The 16076-nt window shown below is 39.3% G+C and overlaps 2 protein-coding genes and 1 pseudogene across 3 annotated transcripts; 1 reads left to right on the forward strand and 2 right to left on the reverse strand.

Moving 5' to 3' along the window:
- The first annotated feature begins 276 nt into the window (after nucleotides 1-276).
- LOC113325889 (2,3-bisphosphoglycerate-dependent phosphoglycerate mutase-like) lies at nucleotides 277-4089 on the forward strand. 2 transcript variants are annotated; one of them, XM_026573757.1, is made up of 9 exons: nucleotides 277-630; nucleotides 1465-1747; nucleotides 1927-2150; nucleotides 2512-2630; nucleotides 2711-2867; nucleotides 2986-3087; nucleotides 3265-3384; nucleotides 3624-3682; nucleotides 3773-4089. In XM_026573757.1, exons 2-8 carry the CDS (start codon nucleotides 1477-1479, stop codon nucleotides 3663-3665), a joined length of 1035 nt encoding a protein of 344 aa, XP_026429542.1. In that variant the 5' UTR covers nucleotides 277-630; nucleotides 1465-1476; the 3' UTR covers nucleotides 3666-3682; nucleotides 3773-4089. The 2 variants fall into 2 exon arrangements, with proteins under 2 accessions (XP_026429542.1, XP_026429541.1); XM_026573756.1 differs by having other exon boundaries at nucleotides 277-629; nucleotides 1462-1747.
- On the reverse strand, nucleotides 4053-7165 carry LOC113325867 (annotated as a pseudogene).
- Nucleotides 7166-8224: 1059 nt separating this feature from the next.
- LOC113325810 (putative ETHYLENE INSENSITIVE 3-like 4 protein) lies at nucleotides 8225-10267 on the reverse strand. The gene has a single exon (XM_026573680.1). It carries the CDS (start codon nucleotides 9841-9843, stop codon nucleotides 8335-8337), a length of 1509 nt encoding a protein of 502 aa, XP_026429465.1. The 5' UTR covers nucleotides 9844-10267; the 3' UTR covers nucleotides 8225-8334.
- Nucleotides 10268-16076: the final 5809 nt, after the last annotated feature.

Consider the following 16076-nt stretch of genomic DNA (forward strand, 5'->3'; position numbering starts at 1 on the left):
GAAAAAAAAAAAAAAAAAAAAAAAAAAAAAAAAAAATGGAGCAAAATCGGTAGACCTCAATTAACTTGAGTAGCCCTCGGTCTATCGTGGTAGATTTTTGTTGGTAACCCTCACCGATAACACGATAAAAAGAAAAACTCAAGACTAATCGAAAAAAAAAAAAAAAAAAAAAAAAAAAAAAAAGGAAAAGGTTGGTGTTTGGTGGGTGAGTTACAGACAAGTGTTAGGAGTAGGGTAAATAGATGGTCAAGTTAAAAAGGGTCAGACTTTCTTCTTCTTCTGAAACAGCAGTACCTACCAACCAGAGGAGACTCCGCCAAGTTTTGGCGACTCCGCCAAATCTATAAAGAGAAAACCGAAAACGCCACCTTTAGCAACCTTCTTCACAGAAACCTCCTCCCTTCCCATTAAAAACGTGTATTTCTTCCTCTTACAAATCTTTAAAGAGAGAGACATTTTTCCAATCGATCTCTTCTATACATTTCCCTCTTGTTATTACCTTCAAACAAACAAGAAAAAAAATAATATATTCTTTCATCAACAACTAACAACTTCTTCTTCTTCTCCAAACCCATTTGTTGAAATCTCTGAAATTTTAATTTCCTTTTTCTACAAAAAAAAAAAAAAAAGGTATGCTTCTTTTATCTTTCTCACAATTCTTTATCAAGAAATTCAAATTTCTTTCTGGGTTTTGTTTTCTCTTCTTCAATGTATGATGACTTCTTTCTATTGTGTTATAATTACTTGATTATTATTCTTCTATATGTTGATGGGTGTTTGTAAATTTTGGATTTTGGGTTGTATTTTTTGTTAGGGTTAATCTATTCTGAATGTGGGTTCTTGAATTTCTGGTTCCCTCTTTGGGGTTTTTTCAATTTGAAAGACCTTATTTTGTTGGATCTAAGATGGGTTCCTGATTAAAATAATTGAATAAAAAAAGTCTTAAGGAGGGGGGCGCATGCTGTTTTCCTGTTCTAATTGCTATTAAGGATTACTGGATCTGAAATGGGTTTTATTTGATGTTTAAGTAAAATGTTGTAATATTCATCAACTTGATTGCTTTACAGGAGCCTTGGAGGTTTCTCTGAGTTGCTTTTTGTGTTTGTTTTTTAAGCTTGTCTTTGTATTAAATTTTACTGATTTTGCATATAAATTGCTCGTCCTTTTCTTTGTTTTCTTTGTTTCTTGTATGTGAAAATTGGAAAACAACAATTATGTGGCCCATTTTCAAACAGACCTGAGATTATGAGCTCATTGTTGTCGTTTGCAAACTTCTCTGGTTTTGTTTTGTGGTGGAAAATTTGTTTCGGTAAATAGTAATAATTCCGTGAGATTCATTGTTTACTGTTCTAATGAATCAATGAAGTGAATGTTAGTATACCATGTTTTAGTGTTTTGATTTGTTATGAAATTTTTGTAGAATTTTTGTAGTGTATACTAAAATAGTTTATTTTGTGATTGTAGTGGGTATACAAAATGACCACTAATGCATTTCATCACACTATTGGGGCTGGTGGGGTGAATGGATGTTGTGATGGTTTGGGTTCACGACAAGGATTTGTCAATTTTCCGGTGAAGACTGTATCAAAGACATTTGGGTATAATGTTGGTTTGTTGAGGAGAGGTAGTTGTCGCACTAGTATTCAGAATTTGAGTGTGATTCAAGCCTCGAGTTCTCAATCGTCAGTGGCTGATCAGGTTCTATCACCCTCAAACAATGAGAAAAGTGAGCCTAAGAAAAAATCAAGTAAGTTCGTCTAACTCCACCTATTGTTAAAATTGTTCAGACCTTAACATGTTTTTGTTTGGAGTAATTACGATATTCCACTTTAGTCATCTTTGGAGTTACTGCTAGTTGAAAAAATATCTGTTCTTTCAATCTAGATGTACACATTAAAATGTTTCTGCGTCCTGTGTTGTTTTCAGATGAAGCTGCCCTGATATTGATAAGGCATGGTGAGTCTTTGTGGAACGAGAAGAACCTATTCACAGGTTGCGTGGATGTGCCCTTGACCAAAAAGGGAGTGGAAGAGGCAATAGAAGCTGGTAAAAAAATTAGTAACATACCTGTAGATAAGATTTACACGTCTTCCCTAATTCGTGCACAGATGACAGCAATGCTTGCAATGACCCAACACCGTCGTAGAAAGGTATTGCAGTTTTTGCATTGCAAATTCTTACATTTTCCAGTTGTACATATATGCATGTCAAAACAGACCCCACTCTCTACCTGGAAACCAAGTACCTTTGACTCAGCATTAGGGAAAGATATTTGAATTTTCGCCACTATATTTGAGTTGACTTAGTTAACTGTTTGTTGGATGATGTAATTATTCTGGCTGGTTTAATCTCCTTTTTATCATTCGGAAAAATACCATGGCACAAGTTGGATACTTGGAGCATATGATGAGAGTCATTAGAATATTTCTTTCCTTGACTTTACCTCTATTCACTATTGTTGTTCTATTTAACTTCGTGACCATTCACCTCATACTGATATCATTTTCTCAGGTTCCTATCTTTACGCATAACGAAAATGAACAATCTAGAAAATGGAGCGAAATTTACAGTGAAGAAACCAAAAGCCAGTCAATTCCTGTTGTCGCGGCTTGGCAATTAAATGAAAGAATGTAATTACCTCTCTTGTGTTATTGAGGTTCATAATGCTCGCTGGCGCATGTTCAGCTTAACTAACTGCTCCTTCTTACAGGTATGGGGAGCTACAGGGTCTTAACAAGCAGGAAACTGCAGATAGATATGGAAAGGAGCAAGTCCATGAGTGGCGTCGTAGTTATAATACTCCTCCCCCTAACGGCGAGAGCCTAGAAATGTGTGCGGAAAGAGCTGTTGCTTATTTCACAGATAATGTAAGCCCGTTTTTCTCATCTATAAATACTCCAGGGCTTTCTAATTACACTAATTTAATTTTCTCAAGGTTTTTGATTATCCACTGTCATTTGACCTCTTAATTGCATTACTTGGCAGATTGAACCCCAACTTCAACGCGGAAAGAATGTGTTGATTGCTGCCCATGGAAACTCATTAAGATCCATTATTATGTATCTCGATAAGTTAACCACCGAAGAGGTATATATAGCATTTCATATCATTGTTTTGTTTATAAGTTCAAACCTTTTCTTTTATCTCTACCCAAATGTGTTCTTTTCTGGTGCATTTTTGTTTGTTTCTTTGCTGTGGACTATGTAACTATAGTACATTATGATGCATTGATGCTCCATAACATGATTTTTTTCTGCGGTGTAGGTTATTAGCTTAGAGCTTTCTACAGGAGTTCCTATGCTTTACATATTCAAAGAAGGAAAGTTCATTAGAAGGGGAAGTCCAGTGAGTCCCACCGAAGCTGGTGTTTATGCGTATACTAGAGTATGCAACTTCTCTTTCATTCTCCAATTTTATACTTTTTAAATCTTCTTATATCGGGGTCTTGTGTCAGTTGTCTGTTCCGTTAGAGGAGAATTGTCACCTACTCTTTCGTGGAACAGGGCACTTATCACCTTAATCTTTCTTTGATCACGGCATAAAAACATCAATTTCATTTCCGTTCTTCCTACGATGATATTAGTTGTTTTACTGTATGTCTAACTTAGGTTTCTGCAATGCAGAGTTTGGCTCTTTACAGGCAGAAATTAGATGAGATGAACTAGATCACTTTAAACAACAGGTAAGACCATCCTTTCTGTTAGCTCGCACTCGCCATCTGTCTCCATCACCAGTTGCCTGAGTTATCTTTTGTGTGGTTTCGTTCTTGCAGAATTCAGCCTCCACTGTATCTTTTTCACACCGGCTTCTCTTTTACTAGGTTATAGAAAGCATATAATGTGGTCATGTGGAATCAAGCTCCTTGTACTATAATGGATATACAAGAAAGCTGGACATTCTTCTTATTACAAATTTTGTATGGTTTGATCAAGTCAAGTCGTTTTAGGTAGTTGACTTTGTGCCCGTCCAGTTTGTGTTTTCTTTTTTATGACAAGTACAAATGTTGGTGTTGAGAATTGTCAACTTAGTTCTGTAATAGACTGATAATAAAATTAGAGAGTATATACTTCTTTTGTTCCTCTACTTTCATGACTAGCTCTATTTGCGTTTTCGTTTATGTACCTTGTTTTAGAACTCTGCATCGAAAACTTTCGCTTCAGTACAAAAAGTGTTGGGAATAAAATCAACATGGCACAACACAAGGAAACACCAAAACAGTTAACTAAGTCAACCCAAACTCCATATCACTCTGTGGACATTCCATGTTCTGGCAAGTGTAAATAAGATCAACCTCTGGTTGTTCATCGATTTCCGACTTTCTCTTCTCTCTGTTATTCATACAACAAGCCTTCTCCTCCTCTTCATCAGTGATAGTTACAAGAATGTTGCAGAAATCTTCTCCATCTTCCTTTTCTTTCATAGTTGAAGAGCATGAAATCTTAAGAGAAGCATTGAAATGATTTGATAGAACTTCTTCTTGAGTGACAATATTAGGCCAAGTTTCAGTCTCTTTTGCAGTCATCTTATCTTGAAGAAACTTAGACCTGTTAACAAGCCTTCTGACATTCTTAAAATCGGGCGACATGTGTTTGATAACAGCAGTTAGGGTACCCACTTTCCAAGCTTTTTTCAGATCATGTGGTTTCCTATACGGCGGTGGACCTTCTTCTTTAGACAAGCCTCCTTGTACTCCCCACCATGGTTCTTCCCCAGTAGGCCACCAGGGAGGGCATATGCCCTTTTCTAGTGGAAATTTCCTCTGTGGAGGTACACAATGTTGCATCAAAGCTGATAAAAGAGAACCCAAAGTGGTATCTTGCAAGTGATGAAGATGATGCATATAAGAAATTAGCAATGCCTCATTTTCACCATCTAGTTCTGCTGCAACGGGGGCCAGTAGTTTGGCAATGGCTGCTGGAGCAGTCTTATGGAACTTAATTTTCTCTTTCCACCATGAACGCAAATTATCTGATGAACCAGTTACCGGTTTCCTCTCGCGGGTATGATTCCATACACAAAGCCTTGCGCGTTGCATACATCCATCGTCTTTATCATGTATTTGAGAATTGCGTCCTGAGCTCTTGACATCTTCTTTCGGCGTGATTGCTCTTGTTTGACTATCGCCTTCGAGTTGGATAGACCATCCTCATCTGTGCCAAGTTTCTTACTCTCTTTTTGCTTAAGTTTTCGAAGCAGTAACTTGTCCATCCAAATTCTATTCTCCAACTCATCGATGCCTATCTCCTCCTCTTCCTCATCTCCTTCTTCTTCCGCCTTTTCCTCAACATCAATACTTGTATAGTAAGCTTCTTCACTGAAATTTTCCATCACTGTCACTCTATAGACCTCTGATGCACACCTGAAAAGAGACACTTCAAACTTCAACTTAAAACTGCATTTTTTTTTTAATGCAACTCTTCAACCTTAAGGTTAGACGGTTTGTGGGACCTTGATGATGAGATTTTTTTAAGAAGGGGGGAGTATCTAGGACAGCATGACCCTGTCCGGAGGGTTTCGAGGAAATGGGTGCAGTGGCCAGTGATACAGAGGGGATCTTTTGGTCTGAGGTGTATATATATGTAAATAGTAAAATGCATGGAGACAAAAATATGAGATCAAGATCAGCATTTTCTTTAAAACTCTCTATTCATGCATGCAAGACACATTATAAGGTTTGGTTCCTTGTTGGAAGAAGCAGATTGCATTAAAAAGAGAGAACTTCCAAATGAAATTGACAGAGAAAATTGGATTTTAGCATCTCTTGGCACCCTAATAATTTTTCCACAGATGTGTTGGTGCATGACTCCTACTCCTAGCTAGATGAGTAAGAATTGAATGGAGTCGGTCACACATGTTCCCGAGGTGTGAGATCAAGTAAGTGCGGCCAACTAACCTTGAGCTGCCGGTGCAAGAGTTGTAAAGTGTGGCCAGCCAGGATAGGGTTTTTGGTACAGCTTTTGTAGTTCTCAGGTATTTGAAAACTGCTTCGCCTGATCTAAGTCTGGATATGACTGTCGTCGTATCCGTGCCTCTTCAAAGAGCACACTAAATAGATCAGAAGTTTTAGTTTAATTCATGATCCAAATATTTTTCCTCTATTTTCATGACTACTTCTGTTTGCATTTTTGCTTACGTTAACTTGTTTTAAAAAGAAGATTATTATTGGGACGTCTTTTTTTTTTTACTCGGTCAAAAAAATAGAATAAAAAAGCGAAAATGTACAAGGATCAGGCTAATTTAGTGCTAGCGCACTCAAAAAAGCCTAAAAACGATAGTAAACCTCTCCAGGCCATTCAACAGAATGAATAAAACCTGGCCTACCCTCGTAAAACTCATAATGTTCCTCAGCCAACAAACATGCTTGTTTGGCCGAGACATCCGCTGAAAAATTAGCCTCTCTGTAGCTATGAATATAGCTAATATTGTTATAAAAACTCTTCGCTATTCTCCACCTCTGTATAAGCTGCCATGGCAAATCGCCTTTTTGAAGAGCATATAAACAACTCATCGAATCAGATCTGACACATAGATTCTTCACATTCCATCTTTGAGCAACGACAGCACCATAGATCACCGCACAAACTTCAGCATAGAAGTTAGTCTGCCAGCCCAGGCCAACGCACAGAACTCCCAAGACTACCGAGCTAGAATCACGGAAGACAACACCAGAACCAGCCTGCCCCGGATTACCAAGAGATGCACCATCACAACAGATCATAATCTCACCAGGATTTGGTGGACTCCAAGTAACTTCAACTGGGTCAGAGTGATCGCAAGATCTATGCGTCACTCTAAAGAAATTAACAATACGCAAATCATCCAAAGTATTATGCATATGGCCCTTCAATCTAATAGAGTTATCACGAATTACCTGATGAACTCTGCCTTTAAACTCCAGCCACCGAATCTGTTTGTTCTCAAAATAAGCTTTGTTACGCATCTTCCACAGCTCCGTAACTATTGCAAGATTTGCAACAAGCCACAGATCCTTAATCATTCGACTCCGGCCCTTTGCAGCCTTGTAGGAGGCCACCAGGTCCTCATTCGGCGTCAGTCCGAAAATTTCAGCTGCCCACTTCCAAATTCTTTTGGCAATTTTGCAATGCCAAGTAATATGGCTAACATCTTCACAGTCTTCTCTACATAAACGACACATAGAAGGCATCTCCCTACCAGTCTTCTTCATAACATTATCATCAGAAGCACAACACTGTTTATAAAATAGCTTCCAATACTGCACACCCAAAGTAGGATGTATAACACTTCTAGAGAAAAGTGCCGCAGTTGGCTATTATTGGGACGTCACCGTCCAATAGAGGGGCTTCACTTGGATATTTAGTGACCAAAAATTTGGTTATGGAGTACTTTTGATCCAATAACAATTGTCCAAATTACCCTTCAATTAAAATTAAAACTTAAAAACAGAAACAAAACCTAATTTCTATTCTTCATTCTTCACATTTCAATTGCTCTTCTTCTTCCTCTCCTCTTTCTCTTCATCCTTTTCATCGTAAATCCATTTGAATTCATTTTATCGAACAAACCCATGGTGTATGTAAGGTAATAATCGAATGTACCAATCTTTGTTTACTTGTTTTTGTGCTTAAAATAGGTTAGATTGAATGAAATCGAAGTAAAATTAGGGTTTTAGTTACTTTTTCCTAGTGTTACGTCTGGGTACGTTATCAGATTTTTTCAACCGTAATTTAGTTTTTGAAGAACTTACGTCTAGGTTTAGTTCAATTCAACCGTAAACTTTGATTTGCATGTTGTATTACGTCTAGATTTAGTTGAATTCCAACCGTAATTTTCAATTTTACGTCTAGTTTTAGTTTACTGAATTTTCCTTTCGTCAACCTAGCCGTAAATTTCAATTTTACGTCCAGGTTCCCTTTAATTCCAATCGTAGAAATTGATTTTACGTTCAGGTTTGGGTTGATTCCAACAGTAGAAATTGGTTTTACATCCAGGTTTGGATTGATTCCAATCGTAAAATTAATTATTATCTAATAAAATTAAAATTAACTAAAGGGCTGTTCGGTCATTACAAAATTATTTGAGATAAGGGGTTTTTAACGTTATTTTCGGATGATCCATTTTTGTCCTATTAAGTGACGTCCCTCTAATGGAATGTGATGCCCCCAATAATAGCCTTCTTTAAAAATCTCAGTAGAACAGGTGGCGCGCGGGTACAAAAGACTGGTACATTTACGACATCGCAGAACACAAGCCGATGTCTTGTTATTATGTATTATTAACTAAAGTTTAAGATTTTCCAAACTACAGGCCTACTTTTACAGATTATAAAAGGAGAATACCTTGACCAGTTGCAAATCAGATCCCATCCAAATCCCATACAAATTTCATATCCCAGATTGAGGTTTCTTCTTGATTTGGTGGCCGGAGCTCATCTTCGTCTGTACCATAACTAGGAGTAATCATTTCTTGTCTTTGCTGCTCGAATTCTATTTCCATATCATGATGATCTACAACTTTACCTTGCTGGCCACCTAGGATTCCAATATTGCCTGCTACATCGGCAAGTGCTTCCTGAAATTCACTGGTACATGTTGAATTACTTCCTGTAATAGACCCCCCTGAGCAACTTTTATACAACATCCGATATCCGTGCCGTTCATCACTTCTAGGATCAGTTAATGCTAAAGTACTCGCATTGTTCTCAGCACGGTAAATGCATACAGATTCATGATCAGTCCTGGTGTTCTTATTAGCAAAACCAAACTTCATAACACTCTGTGGGCACTCCTTGTTCTGGCAAGTGTAAATAAGATCAACTTCCAGTTGCTGATCGATTTCCGGTTTTCTCTTCTCTCCGTAACTCATACTAAACCCATCGCGTTCTTCTTCATCGGTGATAGTTGAATGAATGCTGTTGAAATCATCCTCCTCTTCCTTTTCTTTCATAGCTGAAGAACATGAAATGTTAAGAGAATTATTGAGATTATTGCATAGTACTTCTTCTTGAGTCATAATATTGGACCAAGTTAGAGTCTCTTTTGCAGTCATCTTACTTTGAAGATACTTAGATTGTAAAACAGGCCTTCTAACATTGTTAAAATCAGGTGACATATGTTTGATAACAGCAGTTAAAGTACTCACTTTCCAAGCTTTTTTCAGGTCATGCGGTTTCCTATATGGCGGAGGACCCTCTGATTTTTCCAACATCCCCTGATCTCCCCACCATGGTTCTTCCCCGGTAGGCCACCATGGAGGACATATACCCTTTTGCAATGGAAATTTCTTCTGTGGTGGTACGCAATGTTGCATCAACGCTGATAAAAGAGAACCCAGAGTGGTATCTTGCAAGTGCTGAAGTTGATGCATGTAAGAAGTGACCAATGCCTCGTTTTCACCATCTAGTTGTGTTGTAACTGGGGAGAGTAGTTTAGCGATGGCTTCTGGACCAGTCTTATGGAACTCAACTTTATTTTTCCACCATGCACGCAAATTATCGGATGAACCAGTTACTGGTTTCCCTTTCGCGGGTATGATTCCATACACAAAGCCTCGCGCGTCACATACATCCATGGTCTTTATCATGTATTTGAGAATTGAGTTTTGAGCTCTTGACATCTTCTTTCGGCGTGATTGCTCTTGTTTGACGATCGACTTCGAGTTGTTTAGTCCATCCCCATCTCTGCCAAGTTTCTTTTTCTCTTTTTTCTTAAGTTTTTGAAGCCGTAACTTGTCCATCCACATTCTATTCTCCAACTCCTCGATGCCCATCTCTTCGTCTTCGTCATATCCATCTTCTTCATCCTCTTCCTTATCCTCAAAATGACTACTTGCATGATGGTATGCTTCTTCTTTAGAATTTTCCATCTCTCGCACTACAGATCTCTGATGTACACGCTTCAAAGTTCAAAATTCAACTTAAAACTGAATTATATTGCAATATACTTCAACCTTAAGGTTAGACAGTTTGTGGGACCTTGATGATGAAAATATGTTTAAGAAGTCGGGAGTATCTAGAAAATGAGACTCCAGACTGGAGGTTTTTCGGGGAATGGGTGCAGTAGCCGGTGATGCAGACGGCAGTTTTTAGTCTAAGATAAGGTGTATGTATGAGTCTATCTGTTCATAGTAAATTACATGGAGACATAACATGTGAGATCAAATTTTAGCACTTTCTTCAAAACTCTTGCTTCATACAGAGAAAACTTCCAAATGAAGCTGACAAAAAATTGGATTGTAGCATCCATTGGCAGTGGCACTCCTAAGAATTGAATGAAGTCGGCCACACATGTTCCCGAGGTGTGTGCATGAGATCAAGTAAGTGCAGCCAACAAACTTTGAGCTGTTGTGAACGGTGAAGAGTTGTAAAGTGTGGCCGGTTCAATAAAGCCCGCACAAGGTTTTAGGTATATCTGCTTCAAATGGTCTGTCTAAATCTGGAAACACATTAAATGAGATCAGCCAATCTAGAAAATGAAGCTGTAAGAATGGTTTTTGTATTGATTGTAAAGATAAGATCGAAAATACGGGACTGGGTCCTTTATATACATGACTCTAGACAGTGACCGATCTAGGAATCTACATACGGGTGGGCTAAAAGAATTTTTTCCATGAATGCTCAATTGCGATAACGATGGGTACAATAGAGCCATTGTAGTGGCATAAAACCACACACCACATCCAACAAAGTAGAAGATGATTTAGCACAAAATGAAGATACACAACAAACATAAGTACAAAGATATACGCGGTTCGGTATGATTATCTACGTCCACAGGGTGAAAGGATGAATGTTATTATTTCTTTTCTTTGATTACAAGATGTTCCCTCTTTCTCAAATGGTATAACTCTCCTTCTCAAATGGTGTAACTCTCAAACTCTCCAATGTAGTGTCTTGTTTTTTTTTCTCTCTTCCAACCTGCCTCTCTCTCTCGACCTGCCCTTATATTTATAGGCCAAGGTCGACATACAACAGAATTACAATGTTGGTCACATTACATCAATTTAGTTGTTCCCTATCGGACCTTCACTGCTCGCTCGACTTTCTGGTTTGACCGATAGTTCTTCACCCGAGGCCGAGTCTTAATCGTCTGGTTAACACGATGTCGCCATTCTCTTCTTCTCGTTCCTTTGTTTGACCATCTCCCTTCGTCTGACCGAGTGCTTTCTGATTCTTCGCCCTACTTGTCAGAGGATAAGGATCACGTCACATCCGACCCACGTGATACCTCGCTCCTTGTGCTGTCTGGTTCTATCTTATGCTTCGTCGCTCTTTGTTTTTTGGTGTATCACAACTTAGAATCTTGCCACCTAGTCCTGTGATTTATCTACACCTACAGCCATTAGGGTACTTAAAGCCAGATATTTATTTTAATGGGTGCAAAGTTTAATAACAAAAGTTCTGTATTAGGCATACATATTTATATTTTAGTCGGCCGTAAGCCGCTTCAAAGTTTTGGAATTTTGTCTATTTTGTCAAAGTAAATGATGTTGTCACACCTGAAAATAAATTTAATTAATAAATCTAGCACTATCCTTATATATCATGGTAAAACTGATTGACATGTCAGAATTATCTCAATAATTATCAAAACGAAAGGGTGACAATTTTATCAAAAAGTAGGGCGTCCTTTAAAAAATAATGGGAACACGCCTAAAATAAGCAAGCAAACAATCGACACAATAAACTTAGGAAAGTAGAGAACTTGCCACATCCACAAAAGCCTTGATCAAATGAATATTGTGTATTATATCTAAGACTAATCTAAATGCATAGGGGGTTGAATTTGATTTTCATAATAACTAAAAGGGTTTAAAACATATTTCAAACTTTTTGGGTGGGCTAAAGCCACCTTAGCCTCCCTACCTCCTTGTCAATGACTCTGGACAAAGATATTTTCCAGGTGACGGAAAGACAAAACGATTTTAATGGAAAGAGTAAATTCATGTTACATTAAACAGTTAAGACTATCTCCTGTAATATATACAGCTGTGACTAGCTGTAAACTATCTGACTAGATCAAACATTGACCTAGTCCATTAGATGGTCTAACAGAGCTATTCTATTAGATGACCTAACATCCATGGACGAATTCCCACAGGGAGAGATATTTTATGATGTATGGATTACAATGGTTTCTGATCCCTTTTAGGGTTTGCTGGTGTATTTTTTTTCCATCAGGGCGTGTCCCTTTAGGGATGAGATTCCCCCTCTATTTATATAATTGAATGCATGGGTTAAACCCTAATTTCGAGATAAACTTCATATGGAAGTAACTTGGCCAGCAAATCATCTGAAATATTCCAGAACTTCCCTCCAGCAACTTGGTCAACAAGTCATCCAGAAACTTCCAGAATCTTCTTCCAGGGTTTTTGCACTGGATCAGTGGAAATGAGCCAAATCGACATGGGCTTGCGGGTTTGACCAACGACCTAGACTTTGACTGGCAGGGTTGACTTTTGTTGTTGACTGCGATTATAGATCTTTGACTGGAAGACTGCCTTGACTGGAGACATGGTTGGAGACTGGACGGAGACTGGATGACATCACAACTGGCAACATGGATTGAAACTGGATGGTAGCACCGCTGGCAACATATGAAAACTGGTTTGCAGCACCGCGGGCAACATGGATGGAAACTGGCTAGAAGCGCGACTGGCAACTTGGGTTGGAAACTGTTTGGAAGAACGACTAGCAACTTGGCTTCGACAGTTGACCGACGGTTGATTTGACCATTGACCGAAGGTTGACTTTGACCGTTGACCGATCGTTGACTTGATCGTTGATCGACCGGAAGATTCGGTAGTCTGCATAACAAGTGGCATGGCTGAATGACAAACTTGAATGAGGGACAAATGGTAGTTCCAGTAGCAATCTGGTCAATATTGTGGCATATTTACTCATGGTACAAACATTGCCCCCTCTTAACCTCCAACTTGTTGTGGGGTTAAGAAGTTCCGTTTCTCCCAAGTGTGGATTATTGTTGTTGAAGTGAATGGAAACCTTCCCTCATTTTTTGCGGAAATCATAACCAAGACGCCCCCAAATGAAGTTATTGTGATTGGAAGATCAAAGGGAAGCAATTGAGCACGAACCATTTCCGTAGACAAAAATTGGACTAAAGGCCAAACTAGTCTGCCACGGAAGCGTGATGCTGGAGCGGAGAAGCTGCATGAAACTGAGGTGAAATGATTGCAGGTGAGAGATGACCCGAACAATTACTGGTGAAACTGGATTGCAGTCACTGAGCTATAATCTGTGTTGGCTGTTGTTGCAAGTGAAACTTGAATTTACGGGCTGACAGTAATTTCTGACTGAACTGGATAGTAGTACCTGTTAGTACCAAACTGCTGTCAACTGCAGGATGAAATGCGACAGTTTTGAAAAGGCGAAAGTCATTGGTGAGATCCTTCAATCGTTGGGATGGTAAAAGACTTTGTGTGTCGTTGTACCTCCCAGCGGTCTTGGATGTGCTATTGAATCTAACTGCGATCTTCATATGTCGTCAATAGTTATATGAAGCAGGATAACAACAGTGATGTAAAACAATACCACAACAGTTGCAGGGGAACTGGAATGCAACTATTGCGCTAAATTGGACTGTGACAGCTATATAAAGCTGCATTGTAACAGTAATGAGAAAAACTGGATTCCAATAGCTTCGAGCAAGACTGTAGTAGATGCGATTAGCTGAACTGCAGGAGCTGCAAGTGAAGCTGGACAGCAACAACCATGAGAAAAGCTACACTGCAGCAGCTGCGATCAGCTGGACTGCAGCAACGACGAGTAAATCTGCACTGGAGCAGCTGCGATCAGCTGGACTGCAGGAGCTACGAGCAAAGATGGACTGAAACAGCTGAGAATAGATGGACTGCAACAACTGTGATCAGCTGGACCGCAGAAGTTACGAGTGAAGCTGGATGGCAACAACTGCGATCAGCTGGACTACGACAACGACGAGCAAAGCTCCTGCAGTCCAGCTTATTGTGAAGCTGGATTGCAGTTGTTGTTGAGGAACTAGAATACAACAGTTCGATCAATTGGATTGTAGCAGTTACGAGTAAAACTGGGCTGCATCAGTTGCATCCAACTGAGTACATCAGTTATGAGCAAAACTAGACTGCATCAGTTGCGTCCAACTGAGTCCAGCAGTTGCTTAGGAACTGGATTACAACAGTTCGATCAACTGGCATGTAGTAGTTTCTGCGGAACTGGACTACATCAGTTCGATCAACTAGACTGTAGCAGTTATTAATGTTGATGTTTGCAATATTTGCATCAAAATATTAGGGTGTACACTCGCCCCTTCTTAATCCTGTAACTCGTTGTAGGATTAAGAAGTTCGGGTTTCCCTTTGTTCCGATTTCCAACAGCTGAATTTCGCATTGCATTTAGGTGCTACGTAATTCTCCCCCAAGCATGTGGAGTGTCACGCAACTCACTCCAAAAGAGTTACTTTAGACCATTAGGTGTTAGATATATAGCCTCCAAGTGACGGTCATCCATGTTGAAGTGATATGCAACTCACCCCCAGAAGACATTGATTGTCATGTTGATGCTCGCACAAGGGTGCACTTCCTTGCTGCATCTCTCTCGCTCATGGGGGCCAATCCCACTATTCCAGATACACGCAGAGTTGAGATGTGTGCATCTCCACATGCCTTGGCATGCGAAAATGCTCGCGACATTGTAGGTGTCCCATTGAACAAAAGTATGCATGATCATATGAAATGATGCGAAAATATTCAAATTGTATTCGTACCTTATGGGAAGTACTATTGCGAATTTATTTATATAGTGATTAGAATGTCTACTGGCTATGTTGATGTTTTCTAATGGTAATGACTGTCGAACATCATATTGCCAAAAAATAAATCAGGCAACAACCTTTTGAACTGTAGAATCAAACAAGTTGCCCAAGATCCATCTTACTGCTGACGAACTCTCGAGGAAAATATCTTGACGAAATGTAATCTCAAACATGTTGCGCACAGAAAATCAACACAACAGTTTCCATGAACCTTGGATGTGATTAAGTTGGGACCACAGTCAACATAACAGTTAACACAAACTTTGGAAACAGATTATGTTGTGAACTTGGAGATAATATGGAGTTTCCACTTGACAGTGGTTGCTGACCATTTTTGATATAGCCGCACCATGCCTCAACTTAACTTTTTCAAACACAACAATTTCTTCTTCCATTTTGGTGGGAATTGAAATAAGAACACAATGAACCAAAAATCGGCGAGTCGGTCGACTTGATCGCTAATGCGACGCTAATGACTGGAGAAAGTACTGATGTAACAATTGATATTCTGCTGGTTTGTGCTAACAATATGTGCTGACTGGACTATTTGGGTTGGTTCGGTCCAAATCCTGAATCGTTTATTGAACCATATCGAATTGGTCAGGTTGGGTGGAATTATCCATATGAAAAATTAAATGGATCGAAAACGTCTGGTCTATTCTGGCTTAACTCACGCTTCTATTTGAGCTGAAATTATGCAGACGGCTCTGTCGTGGTAGTTTGTCTTAGGTGTATTGGATCGGCTGAAAGAAAGGTGCGTTTGTCGGTGTTGGCTTTTCTTAATGACTTTTGGCCGGCCGCTGGAAAAGTCTACCGTCCTTGGTGGCCGAAGATGACGAATATCACCGGAGAGGAGGTAGCTGCCGACACTGAAGATGACTTGGAAGTCACAGTGATGTTATGATATTGTGTGAAGTACGATGTCATGATGTGAGTAGGAGGTGTCATCACACTGACTTCACGACGACATCATGCTGAGAAATATGACGCAAATAGCTCGGATCTGAAGCAGTGGCTATGTCTGGTGCATTTGGCTCAGCGTCTCGGCTTGGTGATGGTGGCTTGTGGATCTCGACCTGGGTTGACTTGGCCATTAGAATTTTCTGCCAGACTAGACTGCACCATTTGAAACTGGGTTGCAGCTGTTTCTACAAAACTGGACTACAACAGTTCGATCAACTGGTTTGTAGCTGTTATGAGAAAAATTATATAGCAGCAGTTGCGGTCAACTTGACTGTAATAGTTGCTGGTAACTGGACTACAACAGTTCGATCAACTAAACTATAGCAG

Source organism: Papaver somniferum, unplaced genomic scaffold (assembly GCF_003573695.1).
Source record: "Papaver somniferum cultivar HN1 unplaced genomic scaffold, ASM357369v1 unplaced-scaffold_0, whole genome shotgun sequence".
Taxonomy (NCBI): domain Eukaryota; kingdom Viridiplantae; phylum Streptophyta; class Magnoliopsida; order Ranunculales; family Papaveraceae; genus Papaver; species Papaver somniferum.